Consider the following 22,385-nt stretch of genomic DNA (forward strand, 5'->3'; position numbering starts at 1 on the left):
AGGAGAATGAAAGGGGGGGGGGGGGTATTTAGATAAAAGTGGAGAAGAAAATGGGGTGATGAAGAAGGAAGGGTACACAGCAAAAACTGTGGTGTTAACCGGTGTACAAAGAGGACCGGTGTTAAATTGGTGGTGTTAGTTTTACACCTAAAGGTGTTATTACAGCACCTTTGGCTGTTACATTTACACTCTTTGGTGTTATGTTCAATCTTTAGGGTGTAATTTTGACACCTCAGGGTGTGGTCCTCTATTAACACCAATTGGTGTCAGTTTTAACACCACAGTTTTTACAGTGAGGATGGGAGGGATGCAGAGAAAGAGTCCTGTGGGAGTGAGATGAAAGGGAGATTAAGAGCGGGACAGAGAGAGGAGACGAGAGAGAAAGAAGAAGAGAAAGTTCATGAAGATAGGTTCAAGGAAAATAAATTGTGCCGGTCTGGATGGTCCATTTGAATTATTAAGAGTGAAAAGTCCAGTTATGAGGTATGTAACCTGCTGTAGTTATCTGATTCTAATATTTAAAGATATTCTTGCCTTGCATGGGATTTTATGAATCACCATGAAAACACTGAAGATGGTCCTCCCTCCCCTCCCCTCCTTCCCTCCCCTCCTCCCTCCCTCCTCCTTCCTCATATATCCCATGCACCCCAGCCCTCCACCCACCCCTCTTTCTCTCACTACTCCTTTTTTATACCCTTTCACTGCTACGATTTAATCATTAAATATCAAGTTCCAAAAAGTATATCTATTGTATAAGTTGTATAAAAATAGCATCATTAATGTCACTGCTAATCAAAATGATCAACAATAGCACGAGTTTTTACTGATACCACGTTGCGGATGTATACACTGTTAAAAGAACTATACACATTTAAACAGAACCATTGACTTCATACCACGCCATGCACTTTATCTTTAAACCTACTAAATTCACATTTTTGCTCATAACAAAAATCTCTTTCTACTCAAGTATTTGCGATCTACTGATTGTATACTTAAAAAAATATGTAATTAAAATTTTCAAAAATTTACATTTAAAAATACATGAACATCATCATAATGCATCTGAAACTACAATTCAGGTGATGGATCAAAACTGAGAATATCGAGCATAATTATGATAATGCATTGGAAAAATGGCGAGCGTGCGAACAGAGCGAGTAGAGGGTCAATACAAATGAATTTGAATAATTGATTAATTTCAAAACAAATCTGGCATAATTATAAAAGACTTGGTATTACGATTTTCTCTACTGCTTTTTGGAAAATTGACAGGGCTGGGATGGGTGGAGGAGCAATATAAATTTCCGTTGAATTCCAAAACTGGGCCAATTTAGGCCGACCATTGTGTTCCATTTTTTTAACCTCTTTTACCTTATTCATGTTAATATCGAACTATTTCCGTTTTTCAATCAAGGCGATTCCACGAGCCCAAAATCTTGGCTTCTTGACATTGGCATGTTCAACACCGATCTCTTCTAAATGACATCATCAAAATGTATTTGAAAAAAATAAATATTATGTTGTTGCTATGTAAGGAGGACCTCTGGAATGTCACTTGCTCGATCATGGTGTACGAGATGATTGCTTATTTAGTAACCAATACAGATGTCTGTGGCAGTAGAACCGGGAATGTCTCCTGAAAGGTGAGAAGAAAATAAAGTAATGATAATAAGGTCATTGTATTCGATAAGAACCCCATCCCCATCCGCGGGTGATTTATTTTTCTTAAAGTAAAGAAAGAGAGTGTTTGAAACCGTTAAGGGTGTCCCTTATTCCATGTTTTGCCCATCTGTGAAAGCCTATTCAGAGGCCCGTTTGCAGAAAGAATTTGATTTAGCCTTAACCTAAAGCGCAAGTCCCTAATACGTGCATTTGATAGGTTGAATATCGAGTTGTGTTTGATTGTTAGGGTTACGTTTGATCGCAATTTTTTCTGCAACATGTCCCTGATCTTCAGTAGGATCCAAGGGCAAAAAAATGTGACATCAAGTAGGAAGGTTTAAAGATCACCCCCCCCCTCCCGCGAAACAATAAGTTCACTGCTCGAATCACCAACAGTGCTAAGTTTACTTTGACAATTTAAAATCGAATGTCGAAGGTAAATAATACTAATTTACCCTCCTTCAACTTAATGTAATATTAATCGACATGCTAATCAACATTTTTTAGCATCAAATTTAGCCTACCTCCTGATTATGCAACATAAAAAGAAGGCCCACAGATCGGTATTGACTTTTGTCCTTAAAGTTTAGACTTGCAGCTCAGCTCATTTCTCAATTCTCATCACAATCAACACACTTTTATATCTTGTTTTATTATATTCATTTACTGCTGCTTGGACTATTGGAAGGAGGTGGGGTGATCAAAGACTTTACCGTGCTCGTTAACGATATTTTGACAAATCGTGTCGTAACGGCTGGTCCCAACGAGTCTACTGAGAGCGTCGTCCCACCAGCGGATGAATTCCTGGTTCGACTTCGAAGTCATCATGCTTCCACCGGCCGCTTCACAGTTATTTGGGAAATCCGCGGGAGAAATAGTTTCCAGGGCATCGTCGAGTTGGGGCCGGCGGACACTGAAAGCAACATCCACCTTGAAATAAATCAAGACAGATACATTTCCATATTGATTTTTTTACTAATTGCATCACTGCTTAGAACAAAAGTGGAAAACATTATTCGGAATTTTGAATAGCACCTCCTTGAACTTGTTGAACCATTTTGTATAATCAATCATTCATTTCATGTTTTATTGGGGGCGGAGAAAAACTTCAGATACTTCAGATAACAAAGCACAAATTGTTCCATCGAATGGTGCGACATTCGAAAATGCAATCTATCACCAAAAAAAACCAAACAAACAAAATAATGAACACCATCAAGGCATACAGCTCCACAATGCAGACGCCGTGAATGGCAATACCTTTTGCTCGGTTAGTCCATTAATGTTGCTAGTTTTGACAATAAATCAGTTTTCAAAATGAATATCCAAATGAAATCAGCAAACGCAATCTAAATTTTCTCGTCTTCCATGAAATCTAGTATTACAGTATTTTTACATCTACTGCTGATGAGCTGGAGTCCGTTTAATAAAACTTGTTTATAACAACAAATTTACAATATCAGTTAAAAGCTACTGAAATCTTTCGATCCGACTGGCTGATAATCATTTGTAACATAAATTGTGCATTTGTTTTTATAACAAAGTGTGTATGAAACGGGCCCCAGTATTGACGTCTTATCTTAACCTGGGGAGCGTTTCATGAAAGGACTTGTCGGACGGTTTATCCGACAAGTCCTGTTTTATCCGACAGTTACTATAGTTACAGTGCTTCTCAGCCAATTAGAATCCAGGAAAGTTGTCAGATCTGACAACTTGTCGGACGAAAATATTGATGAAACGCCCCCAGGTTACAATATCATATCCATGAGTCTCCATCACAATCCAAAAAATATTCACAGAAAAATAAATACAATAATGATATTATATAATATACACTGCAGCCTATCTGATGTGGAGAGGGAAACAGTGTGCCACCCCCCCCCCATGCTCCTATACTGAATTTCATGACCTTTTATTTGTGTGCTTGTCAGAAAATTTTCGACTGGAAAAGTGCTTATGTGACCTGTATTGCATTTTTCTCAAAGTTTAGAAATGAAACGAATTTACCCAATACAAAAAGAAAGAAACAGAGGTTATAATGAATGATTAACTTACATCCCCATTCTGCACGGCAGCAATGAGATCTTCAGCGGTATCGTACGTGATCTTTTGACTATCCGATGGTAAATCAGCACCCTAGAAAACAAGTTTGCAAATAAATAAGATTTATTCAAAAATAGAAAAATAAATCGTTACATTAATGAATCACTTTAAGATGTTGTACAATAATACACATATAGCAACTTAATAATTTATCAAAATTAAGGTTCGTTTTTTTTAAATACACAACTGATATAGATCTACAATGATTAATATACACTTATTCTAGATGGAGTGTGGGTAAGTTTTTATGTAACGCCGTCTTGAAGAATATGCCTCTTGATACGGTGATGCTAAACCAATTCATTATTTCAATATAGAGAAAAGGGATTATTATGGACGGGACTGGATAAACCAACCAAGTGTTTTAGTGGAGGAGGAGAATGTGAAGAATTAGAAGCGTTAAATTTACGCGCCGATGAAAGGTCGACATGATGAAAAATAAAGATTGGCAAAGGGAGTGACGGCACGGTGAACATGAAGGAGGGGGGGGGGGGGGTTCTGAGACAGAAGTGTGAAATTCCCGATATATCATATTATATGAGCGTAATCATTGTAATCATACCGCAATTGGATAAGACGGATCAGTCGTGTAGCGAGCTAGGCAAGGGGCGTCAGAAAACCACGTTGCTAGAAAACCAACTCTGAGCCCCGAGAGATCGGAGTAATCCTGACTGCTTCCACTCGCGGCATAGAGGGCGACCTTTCCCTTCTGTGAAAAGGGTCGTGTGAAACCGAAGGTGAGGAGACGTTCATAAGTTTGTATCCATCCTGAAATTATGAATGAGATAATTGTTAAAAGACACTGGCAGATCGTTGATACGCAAACAAATTAAGATTGATAAGGTCTTGCTAACAAATAAGGGCCTACATTTAAAATGTTCTAAATAATATATCGAAAAAACATAACATGACATGAGCCCCCCCCCCCCCGCCCACCACCAAAAAAAAAGGTTACTCTTCAATGATTATATACGTCATGAACAAAGCTTGCTGCATGCATTATATCGTCACTGCTACTGATTCGTGGCAAATAAATCATCAATAAATTTACAGTATGAAAAGATTTTTTTAAGGTTTAATCGCAATTCTCTCATACTGTATCATTAGACTGGGGATATTAGTTATTATTTTAGGTCATTATTGTTCTTCTTTCTTAAATTACGGGAGCAATATTAGATTTACACAGGCATAATCCTGTTTATTTTTCAGAAGAATATTTTTATAACATTTATGCAATACAATGAAATCATTACAATAGATCGACATTCATTGGTGATCATTTTGATAAAATTTTATAAATGACTTCAATTATGACATCATACCTGTGCAGGCGGTGTACCAGTTTGCCATCAAACCAACTCCCCCTCTGGCTCTCTCATTAGCAGGGCTCTCCCAACAGTTGCTGTACACATCCCAGACCAATTCACAATTCTTATTTGCGATATCACAAACTGTAAAAAGGGGAGAAAATTTATAACAGATATTATTGTACATCTCCTTTATGATTTTATCAGTGTAATGTAGATTTGTAGATTGTAAATATTATATGCATAACAAATATTGGTGCATGATACATTTTTCTTCATGAGTTTTATTGCAGATAAATATTTATATTACCTCATTATAATCGATTAAAGAACAGAAAAGAGGAAATGGTTGTTTTTAAAACCTAGTTCAGAATAAAAAACAAATCGTTTAGGGTTTAAAGTGCATGCCGTGCTGTGCTTTTATTACACACTTTAAAACAGGCCTGTGATACTTATCGTAATCGTTTCATATACTCTACTGAATCCAAGCTCAACATTGTATGTAGAATAAAATAAAACAAATAATGAATTGATATATCCCCATACCTGCATCGATAATGTCTGCGTTGTAACCTTTCAACTGGTTTGACACAGGATCCCTTGAATGACGATAAAGAAGAGTACGTAATCAATAAGCTTAATACATATGAATTAAATCAAAACCAAAATGAATGTATAAATAAATTATCAAAGTCGTGTGTGTGTGCTTTTCATAGAACAGGAATTTATTAATCGTTAAAACGCAGAAACGATTAGTACACCTGCTTTGCAAAACCACAGTGACTGATGCATTATTGCAGAGTACTTATGTAACCTCATCAGAAGTTTTCCATTTACATTAGATACATATACAAAATATTGAAATTCCAACATATCACAAAAAAGGGAAAATAGAACAAGAGCTCAAAGAATCACACGGTAAAAAGCGTAAGAGTGCTAATTGACTTCTTGTAAGTGGTAAGCGCTATAAATATGGTCATGCCTTTGGTAGGGTAATCTAGGTCAAAAATGTATATTACTTAGTTTAGTTAATATAAGTGTAGAAACAAACACAAAACCTGAAAAGTTACTTACAAGTATTCCAATCTGTTGTCATAGTCCCCGATAGCAAAGAGCCAAACTTTATCGTCAGAGGCTATAGTGAATATGAGAATACGATTAAAATACTAAGTCATACTATCGAAAGAAAATATACTATCTTGAAATAATGGAACTCGATGACAGTGGACCTTATTGTGTAAAACACCTGCAATTCCGGTATAAGACTTCTGGATGATGACTGATCATTCTTGCACATTTTTTTCTTTACCCTTCAATAATCTAGGCTACAATAGTTAAAATATTCAGGGATATATAAAGAATTCCATTTGTATTATTACAAACTTTCCAGACTGAATAACTATTTTGCCAAATTCACAAACTACAATCGAATATGTTGACCCAATCTGGTTACCCTAATTATCTTCAATCTTACCATTCACTAAACTCGATCTTTTAAACGAAACTCATTAATTTGTTTTTATTAGGCCGTTTCATTTTGCTTATTGTGTTCCCCTAGGATAGTCCAATATGTTGTTAATTGTTTTTCTGTTTGAAACCGTCTTGGATTTGCCTTTGTTATTCCTGTATTATTCTCTATAGTCATCTGTAATCTCATGTATTTTATTCCTATCTTACTATCGTAATAAGAAATGTATTTTTATGCAAATGTGACATAAAATTATTTTTTTTCTGCGTTATCCTACAAAATATCTTTAAGCCCCTAGCATCACTGAATTGACTTTTTGAAAATTCCAAATTCAGAATTTATTTCCAACAAAACAGAAAGTAATTATTTCCATACATTTATAATACCAATCAATGTCGTACGTTAAAAGGGTCCAATCAACAGATATAGTAATATATGCATATACCACATCCACCTTGCATGCAGAGTACTCAATGCAAATTATCATTCAGCCCATCCTTATTATGTCGTATCACTCTGTCAGTAGGGGTGGGCAAATGACAACTTTTTTTCAAACGGGTGAATTCTATTGCCATTTTTGCTGCTGAACACAAATCCGCCAACCATTTTGACCTCCAATGAGGTTTGATATTGGTTCCAGCCATTTTTTTGAAAAATGGCGGGAAAATTGCCCTTTTTGCCCTATTTTTATATATAACGGCATATAACGGGTGTGTATTTGTCTCTCTCTTTGTTTTTGAGGGTGCTGAGTTCAATTATCTCAATATGTAAATCATTGGATGTATAGCCATGGTAAAAAATTGCCATTTTCCCTCCATTTCTTGAAAAATGGCGGGAAAATGGCATTTTTCCATGTTTTTTTACATTGAGTAGCATAAAATTGGTGTGTGATATGTCTTATGTGTTTGAGGGTGCTGAGTTCAAATATCTGCACATACATAAAGGACATTAGATGTATAGGCTCGGTGAGATGAAGTTGGTTTCCCGCCATTCTTTGAAAAATGGCGGGAAAATGACCTTTTGGCCATATTTGTACATTAAACATCATAAAAGGGGTGTGCGACATGTCTCTTTATTTTTTAGGGTACTGAGTTGAAATATATGCATACTTATTGAGGTACAGGCATGGTGATAAATGGTAAGATCAACATTGTAAGCAAAAATAAATGCAAATAGTGAATTTCATATGTTTATTAAAAATCATTATCATACATGTAGTTATGAACAAAACAAAACGAAATCAAAGATTTAATAATCTGCAGACCAGCTGCTTTAATGAATCAATGTTGAAAATACATAGGCATACAGTTGATATGAATAACATGAAAGCAGACCACATCACCATAACTGGACATTCAGGTAAAAGGACATCCCTGACCACAGGTTATGTGGGAAATTTGATGCATAGTGGTCAAGATGGGGCTGATCAAAGCTTATGGGTTCAGGTGCTTAATAGCCATTCTTGCCAACTCCACAGCTGATGAATTGAAATCAGAAATAGACTTCTGGATGACAGATCGAGTTGCTGACAGAAGTCCTTCTTCAGGCTCTTGGAGTAGACCTTACTAAAATCCTAAAATGCTGCGCTCATATAATTTTGCGTATAGATCATGCAATAGATGTGCAGAAACATAACAGAACAGAAGATTTGCATCCACCAGTTACTGGAGGTATCAGCAGGTGAGGGGATATTTGTATCTCCAGGATTTTCAATCCATACTAGGGTTAATCGCAATCTCCTAGTTATTGTCTCCTAGCCATAATCAGCAATAAGTGTCCCTCTTGGATGGAAAATAACAATATTCAGTGCCAAGGATTCAAAGGATTTGTAGCCAATAAATTCGGTAGAATTGCAGAACTTGCTAAGGAGTACCTGTCATGACGAGAATTCATCCAAGCTTTCTTCAATGCAGATGTGGACACCAACAACTACAAACTTGTTCTTGCAGTGGCTACATTCATTCAGAATGAGTGGTTCACATGCTGTTGAGAAATTTACACAATGACAGGTTATCTTAACATCTTCCTGATGAAAGAACTGCTGGGCATCAACAAGATGGGTGAGCAAAATGTTGGGGATAGAACGTGGCAGGTGATTCCTTGAGGAAAAACTAAATGGGTAAGACAAAATTATGGTGGACAAAGAGAAAAGAAACAGGATCGGGAAGAGATAGGCTAGTTGCTGATGTGATTGAAGAAGTTATTAGTACAGTGAAGAGCCAGATGTCCAGGACAGATTACTTTATCGGATGTTGATGGCATGATTTATGCTCCTTTTACCAACTTAGAATGTGAACTGAATTTTCAAAGCTAGTGCACAGATTCAAAGTTACTGATGGAAGTTCTCCTGTCCAGAAAAAAAAATCTGCTGGCATCTGGTGGTCTTCTGGTACACCCTGAATTTGAAAGTAAGAGTATAGAAGAAAGGAAGGAAAGGTGGAAGTGGGCTCGCTGTTCTGAAGAGGTGAACACAGTATAGAAGCTCGAAGCACACTTTAATGCAACTGTTGTATCTGCACAGAAATTTGCACTGCATAAGAATGAGGAGTTAAAGAAAAAAGCTTGTAAAACTCTAACAATCTTGGAAAGATGTAAAGACCATAATGGCCCACTGACTCTTAACAACTTAGATATGTTAGCAAATCTCAGTGAAAATGGCTTCAGAATTAAGTTGGCTATCTTTGTCTCACAGTAACTCCAGACATTCGTCAAATAGGTGTGTGAAAGGATCAGATGACATACAAGATGGAAAAATGTTCTGTGGAGAAATTGAAAGTTTTGATAAGAAATGCACTAAGAATACCAAAAGACTAAAAAATGGATGCTCTGCTGCTGAATTAAAAAGTTCATATATTAATTCATTATACACGTACACACATTAGTACACTCTGTGCTCAGACTCTACAGTTTCATGTAAACAATTTTCATTTGTCAAAATATTTTCGTTTTCCCAAACTTTGACACAGAGTACTTGTAGGCAATCGTATTAGTCAAAATTATGTTCCAGTTTTACTAGTGTTGAGATGGTCTTGTAAATCACTGCATATTGGTAACAGATGCAATAAGTACATTTTAACATCTATAATTCTGACTAAAGTCAAGGTGATATCTAGCAAAAATTTCACCAAGCCAAGCATTACCCCAAATCTAAAACAGAAATATATAAATCCTCAAAGGGAAACATTGATATCTAACAAGAAATTCATATAGCCTCCTGCTTTAAATTTCATTTTCTTTAATCTAGTGCTGATCATGAAAACATGCACTATAGGAGGCATAGTTCGAGACTTGTTCTATTACGTTATGTACATTGTACATCAAAAATATTTCAAAGCCACATACATGTATACACCCCCCTTGCCTGACAATTTCTGGGATTTTTCTCTAGAAAGAAAATGAAATTATATCATCATACATGAATCATCTATTTTTCAAATAAATAGCATGAACACATCAGTTCATACTATAGTAATTAGTATAGGTACAGATGCATTAATATTGTTTTTTTTTTATGAATGCAATAGTGATTTGTGATCATTTATCACCACATGATAAAAAAAAAGCTGATTTCACCCCCCAAAAAAACTTTACAAATGTTGGAACAGATTTAATTTATTGATTGTTGGCTTCAGTGGCCATGAAAACATATATTTAGATATGTAACAAACTACAGATAAATGAATAGTTACTGCTTTATGTCAAAAAATTATGATTTGAGGGCAATTCATAACAAAAATGGCCCAAATATGCTGTTTTCACCTAAAAACATCATTTTGAATGACCCAACTTATCTGATTCATGCATTTTTGTGCTTAGTGACCATGAAAACATAGAGCTAGACATGCAACAAGTTACAGATGAATGAATAATTAAGGATTGATGTACAAAAAATGTGATTTGAGGACAATTTTTACCAAAAAATGACCAAAAAATGCTGATTTTCACCCAAAAACGTCATTTTGAATGACCCAACTTATCTGATTCATGTATTTTTGTGCTCAGTGACCATGAAAACATATAGTAAGATATGTTGCAACCCTTATTTGTACAGATATTTAAGGATTTACAAGTGAAAACACTGATTTTTGAGGAATTCGGCGGCCATTTTGAAAAATCGCTCGGAACCAATATCAGACGTATTCTAAAACAAAAATACTTATTAGATTTGTGTTCAGCAGCCAAAATGGCAACAGAATCCACTCGTTTTAAATTGAATTTCCCAAAAAAGGTTTTATTTGCCCACCCCTACTGTCAGTAGTATAGGCCTACTATCAATAAAAGTGGCCTTGATAAAAGTTCACATCAGTCTTAAACTGTCCACGAAGAGGCAATGGCAAAAAGAGTTACTCTAAAAATATAATAACTCTAAAAATATAAATGTTAAAATCGTTGAAGGAGTGACAAACTTTTCTAAATGATTTATTTACCACTTAAAATGTTGGAATCAACTTAATGCAGGATTGGATATATCATTTGAAAAAAAAGGTTCTAACCCCTTCAACTTTTCAAATATTGATTTAACTTTTTATTTTTACTGAGGCTAGAGGGGGGTCATTTGCCCTTCTCCACTCCCTCTCTCCTTGCGATGTATTTGTCTGGATGTTTATTTCTGTGTGGCATCAACTTTGAAGAGTGTTCTCTCTTCACTTCCAACGAAAGTAGCAAGTAGCAGATCAATAGAAAAACAAGAACAAAACACACTTCCTTTTGCCACTTTCTGTCAATGTGTGAGAACTCTTTGGGCGGGGTGCAATTAATAAAAATCAATACCTAAATCCCTTTAAACTATTATCAATAGAGAAAGGAGATCGATTTAAGCTTTTATTGAGTTCCTTTGATCAATACACGTCCCCGACTGGTACTGGTTCTCGACAAGAAAAGAAAAAGGCAGGTCAATGCGTTGTTTGCAGGCTTAAAGTTTTATATAATAATGCTTTACAAAGGAATGTCATTTTTGCATGTAACATGTTGATCGATCGGCAGAACTAGAATTACTTTAAACCAATAAAACTCAAATATATTTAATTTTGCCGAACAAAATGTTAATACTCTTTATCTATGCTCATTTTCTGGTTTGAATTGAATTAATTACCAAATTTCAATGTAAAATAAATTTACACTTAACATTGCATAAAGGGGGCGCGGAACGGGGATGGGCCGAAAGTGCACTGCAAAAACTCCGGTGTTGATTTAACACCAGAACGGAATCTACATGTATTTATGTCCACACCAGAGGAGTGTAAAACAACGCCAGGTTGGAATCAAACCGATGCTGGTTTAATACTAATTGGTGTTGTATAAACACCTATCTGGTGTTATACAAACACCAAACTGGTGTTGTTTAAAACTTCTCTGATGAGGACAATATAGATTCCAGGCTGGTGTTAAATCAACACCAGAGTTTTTGCAATGTGTATGTGAGAGGGGGTTGGTCATGAAAAATATCAAAATGAGATGTTAAGTTTTACGTTTTTGTATACAGTTTTGAAAAAAGCGGGGCTGAAGCCCCATCCCCTTTCCTGATTCCTCGGCCCCTGCATAACATGAAAAAACCCCAGATATTTGGGGCTATAGCGCAACAGCCAAATGCTAATCGAGGTTAGCCCCAAATGAGAAAATTCAAATTTTAAACAATAATTTAAACTAAATCACAATATTTCGTTCAGTAAATTCAGTATTTATAACCAATTCATTCTTTATCAAAATTATAAAGCGAATTAGAGGTATGCACTTTCTTGGCGTCAGACTGCCTTAGACCTAGATTCCTAAGTTTCTCAAAATGCGTTATCCCATGGTTGTTTCATTTTTTTTCTTCTCAATAAGAAACCGATAAGGTTGCCTGGGTATGGTATTGGACAATAAACAGTCGAACAAATCAATCGCATAATCCTATAATACCTTTACATCCTCTAATCCAGTAATCTTTTCTTTTCATTTCATCCATTCTTCGTTTTTGCCGTTTCCGCGTTAATTTGGACAATAACCGAAAACGTCTTCCTTGTATAACTTCTACTGTTGCACGAAGCTAGAGGGAGTTTTGCACCTCAGCGCACGGCGGATTCAAGAACAAAGTCCTGAAAGTTTTTTTGTCAAATGCTGTCAAAATTACAAAGAACAGCTGAGAGGTGAAAGTCGATAATTGATAAACAAGAACAATTTCGTCTTAAGTTTCGTAGCTGACAAAAACTTGCAAATTCTATATCATTTTTTTTTCCAGAGTCCTGGACGAAACTGCTTTTGATTGCCCAATCATTTTCGACAAAGACTTCTTGGTTGTTTGTTTCCATGAAAGGCATTTGAAAATACATTTTCGACATTCTTGAATCCGTCGTTAAGTGGAAACTCTCTATACCTTAAAACGGAAATTATGTTTCGTGCATTTTAGAAATAGCCTCGTACTATTCCCTTGCCTATACAAAATCGAATAATGTTTGAAATAGTTTTGGTGAACTGTAAATAGACATCAAATTATATTCGATGGCGTTATAACAGAGGGAACAAACAAACAGCAAATTGAAAAAAAATGAAAATGTGCACTTTTTGGGGGGGTCGGTGATATAGGAACAAATTATTGTAAATCGTATAAAAAGTTCGATACTGATATCTATATAGCATGGCAATACAAAGTAATTTCTAGAATGACATCTTTGATGGAAAAAAAAATCTTCATCATCAAACCTTTATTGCGACAAGGCATTATGTAGTCTTCTAAAATCATTTAGATCTAGTGCCAGGGGCGGCACCTTTAATTGTATAAAAAATGGAGGCAAAGGTGTAATAAGAGAACAAAGTCATATCTTTTTAATTTTTGTCTTTTTCAAGATTCTTGATCCCCCTTCTCTTTTTATCGCTCAAAATTAGGAGTCGTGCTCCCCCCCCCCTCCGTGGCATCGTACCTGTACCCCTCCCCAAACACACATCCTGGTATAATTTCCTTTAATAAAGTATATCAACAAGTAACAAGGCGGTAGGCCTATACAGCTGCATTTACTTACAAGAGGATGGTGATGAAACGCCGCTGTCGACGCCACTATCCCCGGTCGTGCCCCCACTGCTCCCAGCATAGATGTTATAATCTGCCCTTCCGTTCAACCCAACCTGGGCCAGGCTCAGGGCTCCGAGAACCACACCCACTGTCGCGATGATGAAGGCACAGCACACCAAGAGAACCAGCATACAGAACTTGTTGTCATTTTCGGAAGACATTTCGAATTCAATTTCTAGAAAACTGGTATCACCTAATTTCTTTTAGATATTCACGTAATTTCCCGTTCAAAATGTACCTCCTTGAAACCCCCGATTGGAAAGTACAAGCACCAGTCCTATAGAGTCCCTTGTTTTTCTTCTGACCTGGTACAGTCCGCCTCTTGCGTATTATCGGTCACAGGATGATCCGTTTAGACAATGAATTGTGAGATCCTTAAACGACGTTTTTAAAGATTGGTATTGATTCTGCACCCTTCTTTCACAAGCCGCTCTTCACCTTGATGGCCGCTCTCTCGTTGGGCACAGGGGCGTATTTCATGAAAAGTTTTGTTTCACTTACTAATTTTGCTCCCATAGCCAATCAGAAGCAAGGATTTGCAATAGCTTATAGCAGCACTCAGTTAAAATCGCTGAATATTATTCCCAGATCCCAGCAGTAAGTACGGAAACTTGGAGTTTTAAAGAGTTCCCGGTGCGTATGGGCTAACGATTGTCCCTCCCTGGACTTGTAAGGGTGCAAATAGTCACTGTGGGTTTTGAACAGCTTATGATTACGTAATGGAAGATTTTGAAGCTGGAAATATTAAAGCATCGTTTTAGCTATTACAATACCTGGCATTAACGGAATCAGCTCACTAAATCAAACAATCGCATTACTTCTTTTTTATTTCAAATCTAGGAGAGGGAGGAGATTCTCTCCATAAAGTACGCTAAGTTGACGAACCAAATATGGCAGAATAGTCATTAAAAATCACGAATAGTGCAACCTGCTCGAATTCATCCTCGTTACATCACAGTTTTGAAAGAAACTTGAAATGTATGAATCAATAAATATACGCATATATTGGGCCTACATAATTATATATCTTTTTATCGTAGTCGTTTTTTGGGGGGTGGGAGGGGGCTTCAGTCCCCAAAGCCCCCTCCCACCTTAAAATAGCGCCTGATCATACATTTAGGCTACATAATCATCAATTAATTTGAATTGCGATGACGCTGTGGTTGTGAAAATACTTTGTTGATTTTTACCGCCACTTTACTTCAATCTGAGAAGAGCAGACGATCAATCAATGTGATCGATTAATGCCGATACCTATTACAAGAAATGTGTTGCAAGTGGGCACCTGTGCGAACAAGACTTAAAGGCCTGGTCACACCGTCCGAGCGTTGTTGGAACGGTCGTGGAGCGGAGAGAAAAAAAATCATCACCGCTCGCTACCGTTCACAATTTTCGATTCCGATTGGTTTATTTTTGTGTTCGATTTTTGTTTTCGATTTTTTCCCCACTTTTGTGAGTGAAATTCGACCCTCTCTCCCTACCGCTCCACGACCGCTGCTCCAACAACGCTCGGGCGGTGTGACCAGGCCTTTAACATTTTTAAGATAGACCGGGCGAACTTTATAGCGTGGGAAAGAAATACAAAGCAGGCAGATGAATAATTTAGAGATTTTGTTTTGTTTTTAGAGACGTTCCCCCACCCTCCCCCCATTGTCAGGTTCATCTGTCAATGCTGAGAGCATTAGGCCTAAGCTTTTTTTCACTTTTGTAAACTGCTGGCGAGTGGAGTGCACATTCAGTCAGTTTTAACATAATTATAAGCATCTACATCTGTCTAAGAATGCTATATGTCTGCCCAGGGGCGGATCCAAGATTTTCCAAAAGGGTGGGGGCGCATTTTTTCCGAGGAAAAACTTAACATGCAAGAAAAAGAGTCTCACTTTCAACGGGGGGGGGGGCACACTTCTTTTTCAACGGCATTTTCACAATACAAATTGTATGTTATGCTTCTCAAAAAGGCTGGCACGGTCCGGCTGTACACCCCCCTCCCCCCCTGGATTGAATTGAATTGAATTTTTAATTGAATTGAATTTATTACCAAATATTACTGTCAGGTACAATTACAAGGAATAGTACATCACATATAAACAAATCATTTGGTAATTGGAGCTAACATAATAGCAAGATGCTAATCGAGGTTAGCCCCAAATAATGTCATTATCATAGTTTAAACAATAAATTTAACTAAATCTCAATATTGTACAACAAATTCAATACTAATTCTACTTATTAGTGTTGCAGAAAGTTTCGATTATTTTCAGTGAACATAATTACACTATTTACAGAAAAAAAATCTTAATTATTCACAAAATCTTTACATAGAATTATTTGTTTTCAGGCAGTATTTTACCATATCAAATTAATTATAATCTTCCAGTAGCCAGTGTATCTGCCGTTTCAGATTGATTTGATACCACATTGTAAAATCTTGATGAAAGACGGATGAAAATTGAATTTACTGTATGTATTCAAGAAATGTCATGGCAATAATTATCTTAACTTTCGTTTATGTATATTAATTTGCTCTTGGTTAGCAAGTTAGTGGCATAACTAGGTGAATTCATTTTCTTCACTCTAAATTCAAAGGATTTGAAATAAATTCAGATCGGATGTGAAAAATGATTGCTGAAATTCAGTTTTACAAAGATTGAATTTAAATCTAGATTTGAAAGTTAATCCTTAATATTTAGACTTAATCCAAATTCGACTGGTCACCATGCTCACATTGGATTAATATTTTAAATCGAGAAGATTTAAAGAGTTTGAGACAATTATGCTCATTAGAACCAAAGGGTACACGTTCTTACCACTAACCTCACTCACATATGAGTCCATATCAATATGAGTCCATATCAACTCTAAATATCATGCGCAACTTGATTATCAACCAATCAACAGCGCGCATTTGGGACTTGCGATTGATTTTTTGACTTGCGTTTAAATACAACTCATTCTGCAACGGACCCCTGACCGTAAACAAGAGCACATACACCACACTAAATAACACAAATGATTCATTAAAATTTCTTTTGTTTGTTCATAATTTATTAACTAGAGAATGCCAGAAGCTTTTTTTTCAGTGCCGACTGATACAACACTGCACAAACATCATATATTCAGCATAAGGGAGTGCACAGTTTTTAACATAATTATAAGCATCTACATCAGTCTGAGAATGCTGTCTGCCCAGGGGCGGATCCAGGATTTTCCAAAAGGGTGGGGGTACATTTTTTCGAGGAAAAAAACTTGACAAGCAAGAAAAAAAGGTCTCACTTTCAAAGGGGGGGGGGCACACTTCTTTTTCAACGGCATTTTCACGATACAAGTTGTACGTTTTGCTTCTCAAAAGGGGTGGCACGGTCCGACTGTGCCCCCCTCCCCCCCCCCTGGATAGCCAGTGTATCTGCCGTTTCAGATTGATTTGATACCACATTGTAAAATCTTGATGAAAGACGGATAAAAATTGAAATTGAATTTACTGTATGTAGTCTAGAAATATCATGGCAATAATTATTTTAACTTTCGTTTATGTATATTAATTTGCTCTTGGTTAGCAAGTTAGTGTCATAACTACTTAGTAGGTGAATTCATTTTCTTCACTCTAAATTCCAAGGATTAAAATTAAATTCAGATCGGATGTGAAAAATGATTGCTGAAATTTAGTTTTATAAAGACTGAACTTAAATCTAGAGATTTGAAAGTCAATCCTTAACATTAAAACTAAATCAGAAATTGGGGTGGTCACTATGCTCACAGCCGATTTCAAATCCAGGAAATTAAAGTGTTTGAGAAAATTATGCTCATCACCACCAAAAGGTCCATGTCAATGAATATAGGTGGGTGTTTCACAAAGCTTTTCGTAAAGTTACAAACAGCTTTACGAACGACTGGAACATGTTATCAGGTCATTATCTCAATTACATAGGGATATCACATAGCACAAGAAAGGATCACCAGTCGTGCGTAAAGTCATTCGTATCTTACGAACAGCTTTATGAAACACCCACCTATTCGTAAGGTAAGAGCGACTTTACGAACAACTGGTGATCCTTTCTTGTGGTAAATGGTATCTTCATTGGCAATACTTTAGCGCGTAAGAAAGGATCACCAGTCGTTCTTAAAGTCGCTCTTAACTTACGAACAGCTTTATGAAATGGCCCCCAGGATCGTAATCGACAGCACATACACCACACTATTAAAATAAGAAAAATAATGCATTAAAGCTTCTTGTGTTTGTTCATAATTTATTAACTAGAGAATGCCAGAAGTTTTTTTCAGTGCCGACTGAAACAACACTGCACAAACATAATAAAGTATTATATATATTCAGCATAAATATATATATTTCTACAAATTCAAAAGTGGTATGAATTACACGTGAAGTACAATGACATATTTAGATTGGAAATTGTGTTTAATATATAAGTGTTAATAAATGAAATGTGTTCAAGTAGAGTCCAAGATTAAGAAATAGCGTTGGTCACAAGGTTTGTAGAATATTTTCATTTTTTATTGAAATAATAAATGCCTTAGGAATTATGCATAGCAACAATTCACTTCAAATACAAGAGCCAGGATAAAATGCTAAAGAGCATAATTCAAAATTTAAACGTTCAAACCTACATCTAAAGAGGAGGTCAGACCTTGAGTTTTTAGCCAGGATAAATTGACTTACACATGGCAAGCCATTTATCATACATATCCAATTTCATGATATCAAGAATCGCCTTGTTTGAACAACACAAAATTATTTTTTGATTTTTATGTTACCAATAGGATTGAATGACACGTCATGTCATATAGGTAAACCAACTTACGCTGGCTGAGACAGTCTGCAGGCAAAGACCCTGATTGAAACTTTGATCAACGAGTGGGTCTCCACACAAGACTAGCACATTAAAAGCCATTTGTCGGGTGTGCATTCAAACCACTTAACTCAAGTGAAGGGTTTGCACTGTAGACTAGCATGACAGCCCCTTAAGCACTGTAGTTAAGGAATTATATTTGGGGAAACGGACAGTAATAGTAATGTTTCAAGCAGAGAATTACAAGAGGGTCAAATAGATTTTTTTTTCACTCAATGTTCTTCTCAGAGCCTAAAATTCCAAATGGGAAAATCATTTGGTCTACTGACAATTCGGTCTAATACACACTGGCCCGTATTCTGAGGTCAGGTTTAACTTAGACCATGGTCTAATTCTGTGCTAAAATCATGAGGAGCCAAAAATTCAAAAACTCTGTTTATATTGTATATTTCTTATGTTTACTATTTTGTTTCCATTTGCTATCATAATGAAGAAATATATTTCAAAATACTTCAGTTACTATTTCCAGACAATTTGGGTGTCATACGAGTTAATAAATCAGATGTGTATTGTTATGAATTTGTGCCCCATTGGCTATCCATAGTTAAAGCACAACTTTAAACCAGGGTTTAATTTAAACCCGAGTTCAGAATAAGGGCCACTAAGTCTACATTTTATGTAGTATAATGCCCAGTTGGTTCTATTTTCGCTTCAATCTCCTTATTTACTTTCACTTTATCAAATGATAATTTGGTTCATTAACAGTTCACCTCACCATATTCATTTCATAAAGACTTAATATAATAACAAATTCTCTATCAGCCAATCAAATCAAATGATTTCAGTAACTTAAAAGTGATATTGCAAATTTGTTTATCATATAATAGGTTTTATGAAATGGGCCCCATATGGATATTAGATGAAATTGGTATATACTGTAGCACAAATGGTAAATACATGTAGACTACATGTATGTGGCAGTTATACAAAACTTATTGCAACAAAATGGGATTGGATCATCTGGAAAGAGGGCAGTTGACCAGTGAGCAATTTATCAACATTATTTCAGGGGATAATGACCAACAAAATTATGAACTATAGAACACATATATCAATATATGAATATACTGGACTACATATCATATACTTCTAACAATAAAATATATACTTTGTCTAATAATGAAACAACAAAAAATCAAGGTGTCAATTTCAAATTTTCAAATAATCACATGTGACATAAAATAATGCATAAGTGCTATGGATGGATTAATCACACTCAGAGTGTTCAAGGTATTGTGACATAATAATAGTTTATAGAGTAACTGACTTCTCCGCTTTGATAACACCAAAATATGATAAAAAGAATCATGAAACAAAGCTGTGTTTGTCCATGCAGGTTGATTGGTTGATTATGGTTAAGCATATAACTTTGTTAGCTAATGTGAATGAAAGGTGCAGACAAATAAGCAGATAAGCAATTCAAATACAACAACTGAATGACCATCGTTTCAAGAAGTATCGCAAGAGGCTAAAATTTATGGCAAATAAGAACAGATTTCTTATATCAAAGAGCTTCAAACTCCTTGCTTATATTTATATTTAACTAGACTGTCATATGTGTAGGTAAATCTCACTACATTTCAGAGACTTTGAAGTGGTTTCAATCAATTCCTTTGATATTGTACTATTATAAAATGTGGATTCATCACACACTTAAACAAAAGCTAAACTTACATTTTTTTATTTCAAAATATGTTTCTGTGCAATAAAACAAAATGGAATAACTTCATGAAAATGGTGAACAATTTACATGGTACTTTGTGTAAGAAAAGACAGCAACAAATTTTCCTTCTTCAGTAATGGGCATATGGTAGGCAATTAACTGAGAATATTGTAAAAACCAAAATTTCAATCAATTTGAAATATGATGGTAAGTTGGAAATTGATGGCTCACTTGTAAATACTGCACGTCAAATCCTACCGTCTGTTACAACAAGCTATCTGGTAATCAATTACATATTTGCAATTAATTCCAAGATTTAAAACTTATATTTAGAAATATATATATATATACACTTCGGGAATTCTATCCTTGAATAGAGTGCTCGATGTTCTTCACAGGAAGAGCTTTGGATAATAAACAAAGTCACAAGGCTGACTGGAGGTTCATCAACCTCCAGTCAGCCTTGTGACTGTGTTTACTATATATATATATATATATATATATATATATATATATATAATGAATTCTAAGTTCCTAGCAATATCCCCTAAGAAAACCAAATGTGACAGGATCAGTCCAAGTACAAATAATATCCAATTAAAGAATCTTGGTCTGGAAAGGAATATTACATTGCTTTGGAATGTTGAATATCAAAGACACCTACTTCAAATTACTAAATATAGTCCTACTTTCAAATTTTTTCAAACAAAATAAGCAACATTTTCATGACATTAGAAGCTCAGGTTTCTGATGAGTTTTAATTTTCTATACAAACATAGATTTATTGTACTTTTTTGTAAAACATCTTTAATGAACAGGTGAAGAGATGTAAATGAAGTTTAGTTTATCGTTGGAATTTTTTTTAAAATGATATTATGTACTCATAATACATGTATGATAAAGAAATAATCTACATATAATACACAAACTCAAGCCACCTCTACATTCAAAAGAAAAAAAAAAACATTTGCAAAGTGAAATCCTTTCTCACCAGACAAAAATATAAATCTGATTTGTTATACACAACTTCAGCATAGATATAATGTACAATGGCTGCAAAAAAAGAGAAAAACTAAACACACACAAAAAGTTTCAGATTCAAATGCAGCTATCAATATGCACAAATCCCCATGGACAGATCCTTACGATTCAAAGATACAGAAGAACAATCCATAATTTTAAACATTGATACGACAAAATCATCTATTAAAATACATTTCTATGCATTGGCAATAATGCATTAAGACCTTGGAAATCACTTATTTTATTTGCAACTACATGACCAAACGCTTTAAATGGGAAGTTTGCCCAATGCTAAGATAGTATTCAACAAAAGCAAATAAGTGTTGGTGAAAGTTTTGACAAAAATCCATAAAAGAACAAGGGAATCATTATTTTTTGTAAGGTTTTGATTTCTGACGTCATAAGAGGGCATCTACCCCATTGGTTATGTAATTTATGTTCCATAAATTTCATATCTTAATGGTTGATGATGACAGAAATATTTTTCGTATAGCATCCTGTATGAAAAAAAATATCTGATACAATGAAATCACAGGTAAAACCATTTTCAATTTTCTGAGAAAAAAATAGGATTTTAAAGAAGTAACATCACATGTGAAGACACAAAATGAAAAATTTAAAAATCATTTAATTTTTCATCTTTGACAGATCTGTGTCAACAATATTAATACATTGATTGTTATTTTGTTGTCATAAATGCCAAGGTGAATTTTCCCTTTAAAAAAATGGTCACATGAAAAATGCAATAAAGACAAATGCTTGACAAAACACAAAATCGCTTGATTTGAGGTGGATTCTTCCAACGAACCCAGCCCCCCCCCAAGTGTGTGTCGCAAGTGTGGTAAAATAGTCATTATCTTGCATGTTACTTTTACATAGATACAACAAACTTCTAGTACTGTCTTTTAAATTTTACAGATACTTGTTAAAATCCATGAAACACACATATGCAAACAAATCAAAACTTATAGTTACTGGCATGAATTCAACAACGAAATTATTGTTTCAGGAGAGACAAACTATTATCTCATTCCCTCCCCCCACTTGTACAGTATGACATAATGGCGTATGTATGTATTTTAGTTTTGTCAGACGTGTATCAATCAGATATGATTATTTACGTCTGGGACTGACCTTTAACGTCACCATCCGAAAGACGTGACCAGGGCTCGAACCTCGAACCACTGCATCAATTTGTAACTTCCCCACAGCTTGGATTTAACTTAAACTCAGGTTTAAATTTGTG

General features: G+C 35.4%; 1 protein-coding gene across 1 annotated transcript; it reads right to left on the reverse strand.

Annotated features, from left to right (window-relative positions):
• Window positions 1-875: 875 nt before the first annotated feature.
• LOC121412635 lies at window positions 876-6,229 on the reverse strand. Its single transcript, XM_041605413.1, has 7 exons — window positions 6,150-6,229; window positions 5,622-5,674; window positions 5,091-5,219; window positions 4,331-4,536; window positions 3,721-3,801; window positions 2,379-2,595; window positions 876-1,639 (listed from the first exon to the last, which is right to left on the reverse strand). Exons 3-7 carry the CDS (start codon window positions 5,116-5,118, stop codon window positions 1,593-1,595), a joined length of 579 nt encoding a protein of 192 aa, XP_041461347.1. The 5' UTR covers window positions 5,119-5,219; window positions 5,622-5,674; window positions 6,150-6,229; the 3' UTR covers window positions 876-1,592.
• Between the last annotated feature and the right edge of the window lie 16,156 nt (window positions 6,230-22,385).

Source organism: Lytechinus variegatus, chromosome 4, assembly GCF_018143015.1.
Source record: "Lytechinus variegatus isolate NC3 chromosome 4, Lvar_3.0, whole genome shotgun sequence".
NCBI classification, from domain to species: domain Eukaryota; kingdom Metazoa; phylum Echinodermata; class Echinoidea; order Temnopleuroida; family Toxopneustidae; genus Lytechinus; species Lytechinus variegatus.

Coding starts and splice junctions, on each gene's coding strand:
- LOC121412635 (XM_041605413.1), bottom strand. CDS start 5,118: ATGGCAAACTGGTACACCGCCTGCACAG. Junction 4,537..5,090: donor CTGGTACACCGCCTGCACAG/GTATGATGTCAT, acceptor TCATAATTTCAG/GATGGATACAAACTTATGAA. Junction 2,596..3,720: donor CTGCCGTGCAGAATGGGGAT/GTAAGTTAATCA, acceptor ATTTATTTCAAG/GTGGATGTTGCTTTCAGTGT.